This window comes from Otolemur garnettii, unplaced genomic scaffold (genome assembly GCF_000181295.1).
Source record: "Otolemur garnettii isolate 467f Iridium unplaced genomic scaffold, OtoGar3 scaffold00165, whole genome shotgun sequence".
Classification (NCBI taxonomy): Eukaryota; Metazoa; Chordata; class Mammalia; order Primates; family Galagidae; genus Otolemur; species Otolemur garnettii.
Window position 1 is genome coordinate 3,586,226 of NW_003852560.1, and position 17,199 is coordinate 3,603,424.

Sequence of the window (17,199 nt, forward strand, 5' to 3'; positions counted from 1 at the left end):
CTTGTCAGCCTCTTTCCCTCTTCTCTCTGTTCCCTTGTTCTTGTGCACTCAAGGTTACTGACAGCTAAGACAAAAGGTAGAATTAAGCAGAGACCAAAAAGACTGTCTTTGGAATGAAGAGCAATTCTGCTGTTTGTGCTGCCTGGGAGCCCTGGCTTTGGACACGTCTGCTTATATCTATCATCCTGCCCTACCTAGAAATCCCCCTGGACGTTTATTCTCATCTTTTGCCTCCAAAAATGTCAGTGGTATTTTGTGATAACTTGAGAGACAAAAGGAATAGACATAATTAGGTACCAGGGGATGCTTTATATCTGAAGCAATAATTCTACCATTTTATATTCTACTCTCTCTCTGTAGAGAGAGTAAAGTTTTCTGGCAGTCATTCAGTTCTTTGTCCACAAACCAAATTATATACAAGGTGCTGTTTTTGTTCTCTTCATTAAAATTAGATAAAAATAACACTACTGGTTACATATCTATATCTATCTATCTATCTACATCAATTAAAAATTTCTAATTTATTTTTTTTTCACTGAATCATAGACCTTATCCACATCACTGCACACAGGAGTAAATAACTACACATCCAGAATACCCAGTCAATTCCATTTTGAAAGGCTTTAGAACAAAAGGAGGGTAATTTCCCTTAAGAGATCTGGGCTACTGACATATCACTCCATGCAAAACTTCCTTAGACATTCAACAATTTCAAAAGGTACAGGCTGGATTTTTTAGCAGCATCCTGAAAAGTGGCCCCTCACCAGGTTTAAATACAACTGTTTGTCATCAAATTTCTTAACTTCAAAAAAAATGTTTTGAGGTATGACTGATAGACAAAAGCTGCACATATTTAATTTATACAATTTGATGAATCTAGACATATACCCATGAAACCCTCACCACAATCAGGGATAGACAATACATCCATCCACCAAAACCTCTAAATTTCCTAATGCTCTTTTGGTTTGGGGGTGGGGTTGGTTTGTTTGTTGTGAAAAAACTCAACATGAGGTCTGCCCCTGAACAAAATCTTAAGAACATAATATAGTGACATGAACTACAAGGAAACTGTCTAACAGCTCATCTCTAGAACTTTCTCATCCTGTGTATCTGAAACTCCATACCTTTTGACTAAACCAACCTAGTACTTAGCCTGCCAGGTGTACCTGGTCAGTGTCCCCATCACGTTTTTTCATCCCTTGCCATAGAGAGAAAGAGGGAAAAGAGAATTCCCATCACCTTCTGCTCAGTCTCACTGCTCTGATTTTTCTATCCCTCATGATTTTCTATACAGCAACAGTTAACCATCTCACCACAAAAAAAAATTGTTATATGAAATTTAAATAGTACCAGGCATATATACATAATTTTGTATCCATCTATGTGGATTACAAACACACAATTAATAAGAATCGTTAATCAAGAAGACCTTACCACAGTGTGTCATCAAATCCTCGTGGAAATCCAACAGCTGGTCACGAATTTCTTCAGAACACGGACATTCACTTTTGTCATCCTTGAAATTGAGAAGCATATTGATCTGAAAGTTGAAAAACCAAGAAAGAGGAAGAACAAGGGGAGAGAGGAAGGTGAATTCAAGAATGACAAAGCAAAGATCACAGAGGCAAGGATGTTCAAAGTCTGTTTCCAAGTGTTCATAAATTAGGCCAACAGGAGACAAATCATGGTCTCTCACTCAGTCCAACTACTACCCCAAACCGATCAAATCACAGACAGCTTAACAAGCTACAAAACCATCCAACCAACCATCCAACGTTGGTACCTCATTCTCCGTTCCACAATGTGAGACTCTCGTATGCTTTTACAATTCTTGACTAAAAGTTTGAAATGCTATTTTCTATTTTGTTTATTAAATCATAGCTGCGTACATTAACACTGTCATGGGGTACAGTGTGCTGTTTTTATATATAATTTGAAAAACCTTCATCAAACTGGTTAACATAGCCTTCATGTCATTTTCTTAGTTATTGTGTTATGACATTTACACTCTACATTTAGAAAGATTCACATGTGAAATGCTATTTTTTAAAGCATTTTAATATGTTTAACCCAAATCTCCATTCTTTTCTAGCGAATGCCTATCCTTTATCAAATATCTAAAATGACTCTTTTTGAGAAGGATACAGCCATCACAAAGAAGAAAAACCTACACACAATTGAAAAAGGATACCGGTTGAGTATTCTTTATCTAAAATGCTTGGTATCAGAAGTGTTTTATATTTTGAATTCTTTCGAATTTTGGAGTACGGTTGTCCCTTGGTATCTATGAGAGGTTGACTTAACACCTCTCCCCACCCATGTATACTAAAACCTGTGGATGCAATTGTCTTTTACATAAAATGGCATAATAATTGCATTTAACCTATGTACACCCTGCTGTATTCATTAAATCATCTCTAGATTACTTATAATACCTACCACATCAATGCCCACAGATCACTTCATTCACAAGGATTTAACATGGTACTCAGAACACAGCAAATTCAAGTTTTCCTTCTGGGAACTCTGTGGATATTTTTTTTCTCCGAACATTTTTGATTTCTAGTTGGCTGAATTCGTGGATGAGAAAACCAAGGCTATGAACAGCTGACTGTATCTGCTTACACATACTGAGCTATCTTGGGAAAGGGACCCAAGTATGAACACAAAATTCATTTACGTCTCATGTACACCTAATCTGATGGTAATTTTGGACAGTATTTTTAATAATTTTGCTTATGAAACTGAGTTTATACTAAGTATTTCTGTGTGGAATTTTCCACTGTGGCCTCATGTTGGCAATCAGAATGTTTCTTGTTCTGGACTATTTTGATTTTGGAATTTTTATATTAGGGATGCTCAATTTGTGTAACGAATAAATATGCTATTGCTAACATCAATGGTTCAATTAAACAAACTGGAAAGACTTTCTTCCAATTGTTTTAGTTGTAGAGGTAGTAGAATTAAATTTACAAATGAAGAAAAGAAAGTCGCTATGTCATAATTTTCCTTTAAGAAACAATTTTAGGTTTTCTTTATGGAGATTTGTATGTAATTTTCTGGGGTTTTTTTTTCTGACTAAACATTTATTTGGAGATAATTGTACATCACATGTTATTGTAAGAAATAGTACAAAGAGACCACATGTACACTTCACCCATTCCCCGCAGTGAGAACATTTTATGCAACTGTAATAAAATAGCACAACCAGGATAGCAATATGACGTGGTCTACACAGAGAATAATTCCTTTCCCTCAAAGAGCCCTCCCGTTACCTTTCTTTTTTCTTTCAGTTTTTGGCAGGGGCTGGGTTTGAACCCACCACTTCCAGCATATGGGGGTGGCACCTGTGGCTCAAACGAGTAGGGCGCCGGCCCCTCCCATTACCCTTTTTATGACCATATACATCCCTCCTGTTTGCTCCTCTCCCCTTAACTCCTGGAAATCACTATCCTGTTTTCTATTTCTATGCTTTTATCATTTAAGGAGAGGGGAGGAGGGGTAGAGGGAGGGTAATTGGTGGGATCACACCTATGGTGCATTTTACAAGGGTACACATTAAATCTACTAAGGGTAGAATATATATGTCTTAACATAGTAACTAAGAAAATGCAGTGAAGGCTAGGTTAACCAATTTGATGAAAGTATTTCAAATTGTATATAAAACCAGCACATTGTACCCCATAAGTGCATTAATGTACACAGCTATGATTTAATAAAAAAAGAATGTTATATAAATGGAATCATATAGAGTGTATGTATTCCCATATTTTAAAAGATACTTATTTAAAAAATATTAACTGTGTATATTTATGAGGCACAATGTGATATTTAGATATGTGTATACATTGTAGAAAGAGTAAATCAAGCTAATTAATTTTCTTTTTTTTTTTTTTTTTGATGGGAACAAACATTGAATGTGATTTTTTTTATGTCAGCCATGTCTATAGTGATACCCTGTTTCATGACTGATGTAAATAATGTGTCTTTTCTCTTTGTCTTTATAAAGGTTTGCAAATTTTATTAATCTTGCAAAATAAGCCACTCTAGGATTCATTTTAGTTCTATTATTACTCTGTGGATTCATTTTTGCTATTATTACCCTGCTTTCTGTTTCACTGATTTCTGCCCTAATCTATGTTAGTGCCCTCTCTCTGCTTGCTTTGGGTTCTTTTTGCTTGCTTTGTAATCTAAATTCTTGAGATGGCAGCTTAGTTTATTTAAAAAAAAAAAAAAGAGTGTTTTCCTCTTTTTGAAATGTAAGCATTGAGTGCTATAAATTTCCCTCTCTGCACTGCTTTGGCCGTGGCACAAATTTCATATGTGATATGCTCATTTACTTCTAGCTCAAAATTTCCCTTGAGACCTCCTTCTCTGAACCATTAATTGCCCAGCAGTGTGTTCTTTTTCTAAAAGGTTTAGACATTTTCCTGTTGCCTTTATGTTATTTATTTCTAATTTGATTACAATGTGATAAGGCAATTCTGTATGATTTCCATATTTTAAAATGTGTTAAGGTTTTTTATGGCAGAGGCTATGGCCCATCTTTGCAAATGTTTCACAGACACTTGAAAAGAATGTGTATTCTATTGTCTGGAATATTCTATAAATGTTGATAGATCCATTAATTGATGATAATGTTGAGTTTTCCTATATCTTAGTTCATTTTTCTGGCTAGTTTTTTTTTTTTTTTTGAGACAGAGTCTCATTATGTCACCCTGGGTAGAGTGCTATGACATCATAGCTCACAGCAACCTCTAACTCTTGGGCTTAAGCAATTGCCTTGCCTCAGCCTCCCAAGTAGCTGGGACTACAGGCGCCTGCCACAACGTCCAGCTATTTTGTTTGTTTGTTTCAGTTATCATTGTTGTTTAGCTGGCCTGGGCCAGGGTCAAACCCACCAGCCTTGGTACATGTGGCTGGCACCATAACCACTGTGCTATGGGTGCCAAGTCCTGGTTAGCTGTTTTATTAATTACTGAGAAAGGAGTTTTAAAGTCTCCCCTGATAATCTTGGGTTTGTTTCTCCTTTCAGTTCTACCAGTTCTAATTTCACATACTTTGTAGTTCTATGATTTAAAGCAGACACATTGTCTTCTTTACCCTTTATCATTACGTGTTGTTCCTGCCTCTTGGGTAACTTTCTTTGCTCTAAAGCAGTGGTTCTCAACCTTCCTAATGCCGTGACCCTTTAATACAGTTCCTCATGTTGTGGTGACCCCAACCATAAAATTATATTCATTGCTACTTCATAACTGTAATTTTGCTACTGTTATGAATCGTAATGTAAATACCTGATATTCAGGAGACCCCCAAAGGGGTCGTGACCCACAGGTTGAGAACCACTGCTCTAAAGTCTACTTTAGGGGATATGGTCATTTTTACTTTTTTGATTAATTTTATATATATATATTTTTTTTTGGTAACTTTCTTTGCTATATAGTCTATTTTAGGGGATATAGTCATTTTTACTCTTTTAATTTTTCAATATATATGAAAAAACATGTATATATTGAAATTATATATATTGAAAAATTAACATATGTATATTTATATATATATATATTCAGCCCATCTAATCTATTTTAGATTATTAACATTCATATAATCATTTATATACTACAACTTAAATCTGGGATTGTGTTTGTTGCTTTGTTTGTTCCTTCTGATTTATTATTCTTGACATGTTTTGGGTTACTTGAATAATTTCTAGGACCATTTTGATTTATCCATGGTATTTCTCAGTGTACACCTTTGTATATAGTTTCCTTAGTGGTTACTCTAGGTATTACTATATATATAATTTATACAGTTTACTGGTATTGACATTTTGCCAGTTTGAGCAAAGTAATCTTATTCTTTATCTCCCCTTATGTCCCTTTACTTTAATCTATACCTATGTCTATATATACGATCGTCTTAAATATGCCTTATACATACACTTAGAACCATTTCAGACAGTTACATAATTTTTGCTCAAATAATCAAACAGAATTCAGAAAACTTCAGAGGAAAAGAAAAGTGCATTGTATTTACCCATAATTTACCCATATTTTCTGTTGCTTGTTCTTCCCTCCTGATTTTCTAAATTTCCTTCTTTTGCCATTCTCTTTCTGTTTAACAATCTTCCTTAAGTGTAGACCCACTGCAGTCACATTCTCATTAACTTCCGATCACCTAAGAATATCTTGATTTCTCCTTCATTCCTTAAGAATATTTTGAAGACAGAACTCTGGGTTGACACTTATTTTCTTTCACCACATAAAAATTGGTGTGCCACTTCCTTTCACCCATCATGCTCTCTGATGAGAAATCTGCTGTCATTCTAGTAGGTTTTCCCCCATAGGTACAGTATCATTTCTTTTAAGATATGTTCTTTGCTCTTAATTTTCAGAAATTTCACTAAAGTATGTCGTGGCATAAGACTTCTTTGGGGTTTATATTATGTGAAACATACTCAGCTTGTTGAATCTCTAGCTTCGTATCTTTTGCTGCATTTGGAAGTTTTCAGGCATTGTTTCTTCAATTGTTTTTTTCAGATTGCCCTCTTTCTCCTATCCTCTGAGATTCCCATGTTAGAAATGGTAGATCTTTTTGTTATATTCACTCTGGTTCTTGAGGCTCTGTGTATTTCTTCAGCTTGTTTTCTCTCTTTTTTTCCACATAGGGTGTCTTCTAATGTTCCCTCTTCAGTTCAGCAGGACTTTCCTCTGTCCTCTCCATTCTCCTATTAAGCCCATTCACAGAACTGTTTTTCTTAGTTATTAGGTTTTTCAGATCTAAAATTTCCATTTGTTTCTTCTTTACATCTTTTATTTCTTTGTTGAAACTGTCTGGCTTATTTTATTTCTTTTTTCCATTTTGAAGTAATTTTATGATGGTTGTTTCAAAGCTTTGTCAGGTAATGTTAATATCTCTATCATCACAGTGTTAGTGTTTACTGCCTTTTTTCATTCAAGTTTTTCTTGTTTCTTGGTTTGAGTGATCATTTAATTGAAATCAGCACATTTTGAGCATTATGTTATGAGCTCCAGCAATTATTTAAACCTTGTTTTAGCTGTTTTCTATGCTATCATCCAGCAGGAGAAGGGCTTTGGTGCTTCATTACTGCCAGGTAAGAGTGAAAGTCACTTCCCCACTCAGCCTCCTTGGACATGAAGAGAGAGGGGAGCCTGTGACTCTCAGACAGGGGTGGAAGTTCTGGTTCCCCACTAGACCTGTACTAATACAACCTTGTAAGAGTGCCTTGCTGCTTCTCCTTCCATGGCCCCTACCAGCACTCTGAAAGGGGTACACCTTGTCACCACCTTGTGACAATGGAAGTCTTAGCTCTCTCTTCTACTGGGGAACTTCACCACAGTCTGGGGAAGATAGACAGAACTCAAGGTTCTCTACTCAACCCATGCTGAGTGATGCAGGGTACAGTTTTTCCTGTGGTTTCTGGCTGGAGTAAAGCAGTTATTTTTTGTTCTGTTTTGTTTTATTTTTGAAACAGGGTCTCACTCTGTTGCCCTAGTAGAGTTCCATGGAGTCACAGCTCATAGAAATCTCAAAGTCTTAGGCTCAAGTGATCCTTATGCCTCAGCCTCCCAAGTAACCGGGACTACAGGTGCCTGTCATAACACCTGGCTAATTTTTCTATTTTTGGTAGAGATGAGGTCTTGCTCTTGGCTCAAGCTGGTATTGAACTCTGAGCTCACATAATCCATACGCCTCAGCTTCCCAAAGTGCTAGGATTACAGGTGTGAGCCACTATGCCCAGCAGAGTAGTGCTGTTATTATGTAAAACAATTCTGTCATGCTAAGCTGGCCCTTTCCTGGTCCTTCGGTCAGAGAGAGCAGGCTTTTGTTGTGGTTTTTCTTGTCTATGCCCGTTGGCATGTTCTGCTTGCCGGCTTCTTTAGCTTCAAATCTGAGATAGATGAGGCAAAAAGAAAACCCAGAGAACTCACCACCATGTCGCTCCGTGGGTCCTGAGTTCCGTAGCCAACCTCCCTTCTTCTGTCTTTCAGAATCTTCTTATGATGTCTTATATGTAATGTCCAGGGTTTTAGTTGTACTTAGAAGGAAGAATAGGGAAAAGCACATGTACTCCATCTTTCCAGAAGCAGAAGTCTCCCAATAGTAGTTAACAGAAAGAGTTAATCTGGAAGAGGGCAGACTTGTTCCCTGCTCAATAAATGCTGTTTATAGTAATAAAAAAAAATTCCATGTCCCTTACCTCAAAGAAATTACATTCTGGTAAGAAAGAATAAATTCTATAATTAGTCTCTAAACACTTTCATCCTGACCTACTTTGTACATAGAGGTAAATAATATGAGTTAAGGTAACAAAGAAGATATCTATGAGTTATATCTTTTAACCATCATCCCTAATATTTTGGTAATTTCACATACTCTGTGTTCCACCCAAGGTAGATTCCAGAAAATTCACATCCCTGGACTAGCTCACTCATAACCATCCAGGCATATGTCCTTGGTTCTGCTATACCCTAAGGATACCCAAATTTGGAAGTAGGGAAAGAAAGAACCAGTAATAGGGTGATAAATCTTGCAGCAAGAAAAGTGACAGACAGATTTTGTTCTTCTACAGAAGGCTCAAAAAGAAAGCTTCTAGCATCAAGTCCTAGGAGTTAAAGGTTTCTCTTGGCAGGGGTGATAAAGACCCATCCATGGTTGACTATTGTTCCTATTTGCAGAACCTCATACTCCAGTCTACTGACCTTATGAAAGAGTCTGTGTTATATCTGATACCTTTTTCAAGTCCCAGTTTTGTTTGAACTAACCAAGTATATTCTTTTGGCAGAACTAGGAATACTAATTAAATCTACTTGACTAGTTTAAACAGTACAGGGATAAAATGTGTAACTTATGATATGATTTTGAAATATAAAGATCCTGAATAAACTAAAAACCAAAATAAAAAGGAAGAATTTTAATTTCATTTTTTACCTGTTCTTGAGGTGGGGATCTAAATTCCTTTGTCTTTCTTGCTGTGAGTGCAGCTGACATATTTAAGGCTTGCATCACTTCATTATACCGGAAGCGTTGATTGTCTTGAAGCTTAGCTACAAAGTCATCAGAAAAGGCTACGATGGCTTCTATCCGGTGCCGGACCTGGCAGTCACAGAGGTATTGAAGCAGTAGGCACATCTAGAAAATGATTAACAAGACACCAAATTTAATTTCTGAATCCTTTAATAGTTCATGTAGATCAAATCATAATCTGTGATAAAGGTACACAGTTGCCTATTCTTCTCCCTTATAAACAGAATCTTGATTTTGAGCAGGCTTCAATGAGCTCTGTCCTGGAGGATGAAACACGATTAGTCTAAGCCAAAATGGAAAATACACGTCCCCTTGGTGGACGTTTACTCTTTTGGACTTCCTTTCAGCCACAGGTGGTATGGCCAATGAAATACATAAAATGAAGTTTGCCTGGGCTCTTGTGGCAAAGATTTCCCAGGACTAATAACAGACCAGAATTCCCTCCTTCCAAAAATGGGTGTAACTGGGTAATAACATAAGCACTAGAGCAGGGGTCCTCAAACTTTTTAAACCAGGGCCAGTTCACTGTTTCTCAGACCATTGGAGGGCTGGACTATGGGCCCCAGGACAAGTCGGCTGCTAAGCAGGACAGGCAGCAGTGGCAAAAACACCTGGTGGGCTGGATAAATGTCCTAGGAGGGCTGTATGTGGCCCAGAGGCTGTAGTTTGAGGACGCCTGCACTAGAGGAAGAATAAGGTGATACTCCTTAGGAAGAAAACCACAGACTGAGGACCAAAGACCAGAAAGATACAAAGATCTGGGTTCCTGAGAACATTATTGAGCTATGGTAGCAATTCTAGAACTCCACACTTAAGATAACTGAGCAGTGGTAAATGCTTATTCATTGAATGGTTAGCTGGGCATTCTCCTACCAAAAGCCAAAGGGATTTTTAACTGAGACAGCACATTTGTAGAAACACGTCTATAAGAGAATGCTCTGCAAAGTCTAAAAAAGATTATATATGCTCAATACCAGTTGTAACATAAATGCAAAGAAGACTTAAAACCCTGTGTGTGCCATCCACATGAGAACCTTTCCTGTCCATGGCAGCTCTGAAGTAGCCCTGCATCTAGGCCTTTCCTCCATCACCTTTGTCCTGTCCTGGTGAGAGCACAGTCCTCTGGGGACTGAACCAGCATGACAGCCTCTTGGATAATCAGACTCTGACACCTCCCCTCCCCCATCCACCCTCATCTATTTTCTTTACAGCAGCCATACTGGACTTTTTCTACCTGAACCCCTTCACAGGGCTAGAACCCCTGCCCTAGTCTCTCTTCTTCATACCTATTGAACTCAACTCCTCGGTCCAACATCAGCAACAAAGTCATGATCTCCAAGGAGTCATCTCTAACCTTTCTAACAGTTGAAGTTTTCTTTCTTCCTATAACCCATTCTTTTCCTTCAGAGTATTTAATACAATTAACAGTCGGATGTTTTAAAAGAAATGCACACATAATTATATCTATTTCCCTAGAGATAGTGAGTTTCTGGGCAGCAGGGCTCACACACGTTTATTTCTCCCAGCCACGTGCATGGACCCGAGTAAGACTTCAGTCAGTGCTGACTGATGGAATGAAGGGCACAAAACATGTTAGTGATGCAAATATCAAACTGACTTTGATGGACAGAAGAGGCAGGAAGAAAGGACACTTTGTCCTTCTCCACAAACACTGAGACAGGCAATGCCATCGATCCCTCAGAAACATACGAGGGGAAGTCAGATCCCAGTGTGGGAGAACGCACACTTCTACCAGTGAGCAAGTGCTCAAAGGCTGGTAATAGTAGACTTGTAAGAGAAAAATGGGTATTTAATGCCTTGTATTTCAAGCATTCCAGCATAATGAAGGTGAAATGTAGCTGCAGAAATCAGAGGAGAGATGCAAGGAAACCACCAGGGAAGAGGAGGTAAAAGAATATGGGAGTTAGTAAATTCTACGAACCACCATTGCACAGGGAACCCAAATGCATGCGCACACACACAGAGAGACAAAAGCAAATTGCAAGCATCTTAATACTGAGCAATTCTTAAATTAACCAAATCGTTCTTTCCGATTACCTGCAGTTTAACTGGCTCTGGCAGTTTCATTTGGAGTAGGCCCTCCTTGGGCCTCTTACCCCCTTTGGCCTCTTCTTCGCTGGCCCCTTCCAGCTTTGAGTCTTCGGCACTGAGCTCCTTCTCGGGTGTGTCGCTCTCCTCCTCCCCAGTGGCTGCTTCTTTAAACACGCTGGGCTCGATCAGCTGCAAGATGTGCTTCAGGTCCTCGTTGTGAAAGACGCCCATGATCAGCAGGGTATAGAACAGCTTGATGAGAGGCACAAAGAGGAACTCAGTGGTCCCCCCAACCGGGTCCCGGGCATGAAGGCCGCCCTCCTTCACTGCTTCCGTCAGCATCTGTATGGTTTTGGCCTTCAGGATGTCCAGTGGGAACTCGGGGCTGTACTGGTAACATTCATTATTGATGCTTACAAAGCTGGGGGAGGAGAACTGCATCCGCGGCCTGAGGGAGGTGCTGAGGCCAATCCCCGGAAGGCCGTGCTTTTTGTTCTCATCTGGGAAAAGGGTGATGCTCTTTGTCTCCTCTGTCATGGGGACGATGAACTCGTTGTTCATCATAAGCCTGGCGGTGGCGTAGGAGCTGAGGTGGATGTCAATCAGGAGGTCGTAGTAGCCGGCACGCAGCAAGCCTGGCATGTACTTGTTCTCGATGGCGTAGAGGAGCTGGGGTTCATCGACATGGCTGCACAGGGCATGGGCCACCCGGTGGTTCCCAAGAGCGCAGACGGCTGAGTAGAGCCGGAGAGTGTGATAGTGAAACTTCAGCAGTTCCTCCTGCTCTGTCAACTCTAAGATGTCCACAGATCTACAGAAGGGACAAGGACAGCAGCAGCAAGATCAGAAATGGGCCAATAAACAAATCAATCTGAATCAAAAGAACCGGTGTATACCATAAATCTCAAAAAGTTTTATAGAAATATATGCTACAGACCGAATATCCCTCATCTGAACACTTGGGACCAGAGTGTTTGGGATTTCTGGATTTTTCTCAGACTTTGGAATGTTTGCATTATATCTATTGGTTTGACATCTCAAATATGAAAATCTGAAATTTGAAATACTCCAATAAGCATTTCCTGTGAGCTGCACATCCATGCTCAAAGTTTCAGATTTAAGAGCATTTTGGATTTTAGATTTTCACATTTAGGATGCCCAACCTGCATCTTCTTCTTTTCATTTTCTGTTTCATGTTTAATGGTTGCATAGGCTCCTATAAAGGATCTCAAGAATGGAAAAGCAAGCATCCCATGTACTCAGTACTAATCTGAAAATAGTGGATGAACCACCACAGGCCCACAGAAGAGAAAAACACAATTAAACTCAATGAAGAGGAGGAGTGAAAGGGGTTCGGTTAGTTCCCACCTACTGAGGACAATGTAGGAGTGAATGACTCACTACAACTCTGACCTTGGACTTTACCTTGCAAATGCAAACATCTAACCCAATCCCATGTATCCTCATATTAACCTGTAATTTTTTAAAAAATCACTTCTAAATGTTTTACAAATTTTCTTCTACATAGAATTTGACGGCCTTCTAGAACTTTCTTCATCCATTGTAATAGGCTCTTGGCACCTCTTTTAGATATTTCAGTTTCACCCTGTGCCTGGGACTCCCCTCCTTTCAGAATTTGAACATCCTTTGGAAAATTCTAAAGCCCCTCTTCCAACTGGCTAATCTGGTTCAAGAAACCAGAAAGCTTTGCTGTAGGCCAGGCTGCCCTTGTCCACACCCTGAGATAATTTGCCATTATGTGTCCCTCACAGACCCAAACATCTCCTGGCATAGCTACCTGGGTTCCATCCAGGTACCACAACACAAAACACAACACACACACTATTCACAGCAAAACAAAAGGGGATGTCGCTTTTGATCTGAGTCAGAGTGTACGCTGGGCTGTGCATTTGAGTCACTTTGCTTCTGCCGTGCATCATGCCCTTTCAATGCAGGAAACTTAGACATACGGCCAGACTATGTCTAGAGTCACAATAGTTCCAGACCCACCTCCCAATGCTTAGAACCAGAAGCCTCACATATTACCAACTAAAATCAAATGATCACTCACCCCAAGTGCCACCCAAGCTTCTAGGAAACTACACAATTGCTGGGCCCCATTTCCAATACCCCGTTCTTAGGAAAAAATAATTGTGCAAATCCCCCACCCCTAATGTCTAGAGTGCAATGATTTCCATGTCTTATCTGGGCTCTTCCTTGTCCAGTAGGATCAAATCCCACCCTTCGCCTGGCTGATGGTCAAATTATAGATGTTTTCATTGCAGCAATATAGAAAATTAGTATTCTAAGCTAAACGTAAGTTAGTGTACTAATTTTTCTCAAAATGATATCTGCTACAAATACCATATAACAACACTACAGTCTACAACGTTGCTGCCTTGCCCAATCCATTCATTCGATACCCCTCGTACTCTTCACATTGTGACACCACATTCTTTTCCCGAAGTATCTGTCTTCCCTACTAGAGCATAAAGTCCTTACAGGCAAAGATCACATCTGTCTTGTGCACCATTTTTCACCCAGAGCCAGGAACACCGTGGCACTAATAATACATTCTGAGGAATGAGTGAATAAATGAATGACAGCATCTGAAGGAGATGCTGTCTGTATTTTTCCATAACTCTTGTTAATTTTTGCCTTTAGATCAAGACAAACCAAAGCATATACTTGCAACTAGTTTGTCTTCCCACACACTTATAAAACTATTCATATTTTGCTTTATTATTTTTTATTTATTTTATTTTCTGAGACAGAGTCTCATTCTGTGCCCTGGGCAGAGTGCTGTGGCATTACAGCTCACAGCAACCTCAAACTCTTGGGGTTAACTCATCCTCTTGCCTCAGCCTCCTAAGTAGCTGGGACTATAGGCTCCCACCAACACCAGCTAGTTTTTCTATTTTTTTTTTCTTTTTAGTAGAGATGGGGTCTCGCTCTTGCTCAGGCTGGTTTTGAACTCTTAGCTCAAGCTATCTACCTGCCTCAGCCTCCCAGAGTGCTAGGATTACAGGCATGAGCCACTGTGCCCAGCTAAATTATTCATATTTTAATGAACCATGGATTCAACTTAGGGATAACAAAAGAAATAACTCATTATTTTATCTAATGACAATGCCAAGCATATCCCCAACTACTGTCTAGCATATGCTAGATTATATTACTGTCCCCAAATATTTCCCTTCTTTCCTGCAGATGGAGTAATTTTACCTTATTTTGATCTTGAGCATATAACTTGTCCAGGCCAATACAATGTAAATGGACATAATAAACTCTAAGTGAATACAACACTTTCTACAACCAAAAGAAACTCTTAGAGGCCTGGAAGTTTCTGTGACTCATTTTGCACATCTCCTCTTAGCTATGAAAACTTTATATCGCACACTGAGGCTGCCGCATCAGCTTGAGTCTCAGCGTGAGAAGGCATGTGGGCCTCATCCCCATTCTATCTCCAGCCTAAAGCAGAGATGTAGGAAACCAATGAGCTCATAGAACATGAGCAATAAATAAATGTTTGTTTGGAAGCAACTGAGACTTTGGGGATTATTTGTTACTGCAAAATGACCAGTATGACCCATTATATTCTTTAACAGTCTCCAGTGGAGAAATTTCTATTATATCTCAATATCACTTAATTGTTCATCAAATGCCACTGAATGTATATTATGTATTAAGCATTGTACATTAATGATATGACAACAAATATTAGATGTGTGATTCCTGACCTCAGGGAGCTTACTATTAAGTTGACAAGAGAAATTAGCTCCCCTCCAAAACAGTGTAAATTAAATTATAAACTTTGATATGTTTTAAGAGGAAACAAAGTATGTACTGACATGTATCTACCACCATCCGAAAATTTAAAATATTAATACTTCAGCATGTTATTAAGGAATCAGATTTTTTTCAACCACTAGTTGGCACTTTCCTTGTAGAATCCGGATTTTGAAACTTATCATATTTTTCTTTGGCGGCTAGGGAGCATGAATGTGGGCCCTGTGTCTGCCAACCACATAAATCTCTGCATAATTCTTAGCCCAGGCTTTATTTTTTTTATTTCTCTCTTCTCTACAACCTTATTTCAATGACACTTTTTTTTTTTTTTTGCAGTTTTTGGCTGGAGCCAGGTTTGAACCCACCACCTTCAGTATATGGGGCCACCTCCCTACTCCTTTGAGCCACAGGTGTTGCCCATGACACTTTTTTTTTTTAATGCATCTATGTTTCATTTATTTTTGGAAAATCTTTCATGATCTTTAATGAGGGTTTAAATTTTCCATTCACTTACATATAAATTTATCATAGGCAATTAATATAAATTATTAATTACTCAGGCAGGGGTTTATATTGGGTTCTGATTATGGCATGCCAAAATATTAAATTAGAAAGTTGAAATTCTTTTGCTTAGTAGAGAGAGAGCACAAAGAGAAATTTCTTCCCCAAAGTTATGTTTCCTTTTGTTGTTCAATATTTAAAAAAAAAATACCATCAGATACAAAATGTTGATAAGTTTTTCCTAAAAAATATAAAGTATAAAAATTAAAATCAAACCTAATCATCTTGAGTATATCATGAAAAATATTCTAGTTATTTCATGTAAAAATAGAATTTTACCTGACAGATTAATTTTTCTTTGAATTTCTTTTGTTTGAAAACATCTTTATTGAGATGTAATTTCCTACTATACAATTTACCTATTGTTATGTATTATTCAATGACTTTTGTATAGTAGTAGGGTTGATATGTATTATTCAACAACTTCTGTATAGTAGTAGGGTTGATATGTACCGTGTTTCCCTGAAAATAAGACCTACCCCCAAAATAAATCCTAGCTGGATTTCTATGTGTTTGTTAAATATAAGCCCTACCCTGATAATAAGACCTAGTGATGGGTGTGGCTATGCAGCGTATCTGCATTAGTGATGGGTGTGGCTATGCAGCATATGCATTTCGGCACAGAGAGGAAGACATCCCCTGAAAATAAGACCTAGTGTGTCTTCTTGAGAAAAAATAAATATAAGATAGTGTCTTATTTTGGAGGAAACACAGTATTATTCAATGACCTTTGTATAGTAGTAGGTTTGATATGTATTATTCAATGACTTTTGTATAGTAGTAGAGCTGTGCTACCATGCCCTTAAACTAAGTACAGGATGCTTTCATCACCCCAAAAGGAAACCCCACACCCATTTGCAGTCACTCTTCATTCTACTCCCAGCCCTAAGAAGCCACTAATCTAACCACTGATAGGCTTGCACTGGCCTGCATTTTTATTTTCTGTCTCTAAAGACTTGTCTATTATGGAATTTCCATGTATATGGAATTCTGAATGTGTGGTCTTCTGTGATTTTCTTCTTTCATTTAATATAATGTTTTCAAGGACCTTCCACCTTGTGGCTTGTCTCACTACTTCATCCCTTTTATTGCCGAATGATATTGTCTGGATGTATCACATTTCGTTTACTGATCATCAGTGACTGGCAGCTGAGTTGTTTCTACTTTTTAACTATTGTGAGCAATGGTTCTACAGACATTCCCGCACTAGTTTTTGTGAGGACTTGTTTTCATTTCTCCCCAGAGTACATGAGCAGTAAAACTGGTGCATCCCCCCTGATAACATTATCAATTTTTTTCCTTGTCTTTTTTTTTATTTAATCATAGCTATGTACATTAATACTATCATGTGGTACAGAGTGCTATTTCTATATACAATTTGAAATACTTTCATCCAACTAGTTAACATAGCCTTCATGTCATTTTCTTAGTTATTATGTTAAGACATTTATAGTCTACATTTAGAGAGATTCACATGTACCCTTATAGGATATACCATAGGCGTGATCCCACCTATCACTCTACCTCCACCCATCCTCCCCTTTCCTTTCTCCCCTCCCCTCCCCTCTCCCCTTTCGCCATATTCTTGGGCTAAAACTGGGTTATCTCAAGAATGGAAGAAAAAGTATTCAATGTACTCAGCCCTACTATGAAACTAATTTATAGCTTTCATAGGAAAACTATAACCCAATTATCATGCAATTTTTGAGGAACAGACAAACTTTTCCAAAGGACGAGTTACATGTT

General features: G+C 38.4%; 1 protein-coding gene across 1 annotated transcript in view; it reads right to left on the reverse strand.

Annotated features, from left to right (window-relative positions):
• The window catches only part of RYR2 (ryanodine receptor 2), a gene marked incomplete at its 5' end in the record, with an annotated part of 583,561 nt that overhangs the window by 216,872 nt on the left and 349,490 nt on the right, over window positions 1-17,199 (reverse strand). Inside the window, 3 exons of the mRNA XM_023519246.1 lie at window positions 1,438-1,543; window positions 8,956-9,156; window positions 11,110-11,914. Coding sequence (XP_023375014.1) covers window positions 1,438-1,543; window positions 8,956-9,156; window positions 11,110-11,914 — 1,112 coding nt within the window. The remainder of the gene's footprint in view (window positions 1-1,437; window positions 1,544-8,955; window positions 9,157-11,109; window positions 11,915-17,199) is intronic.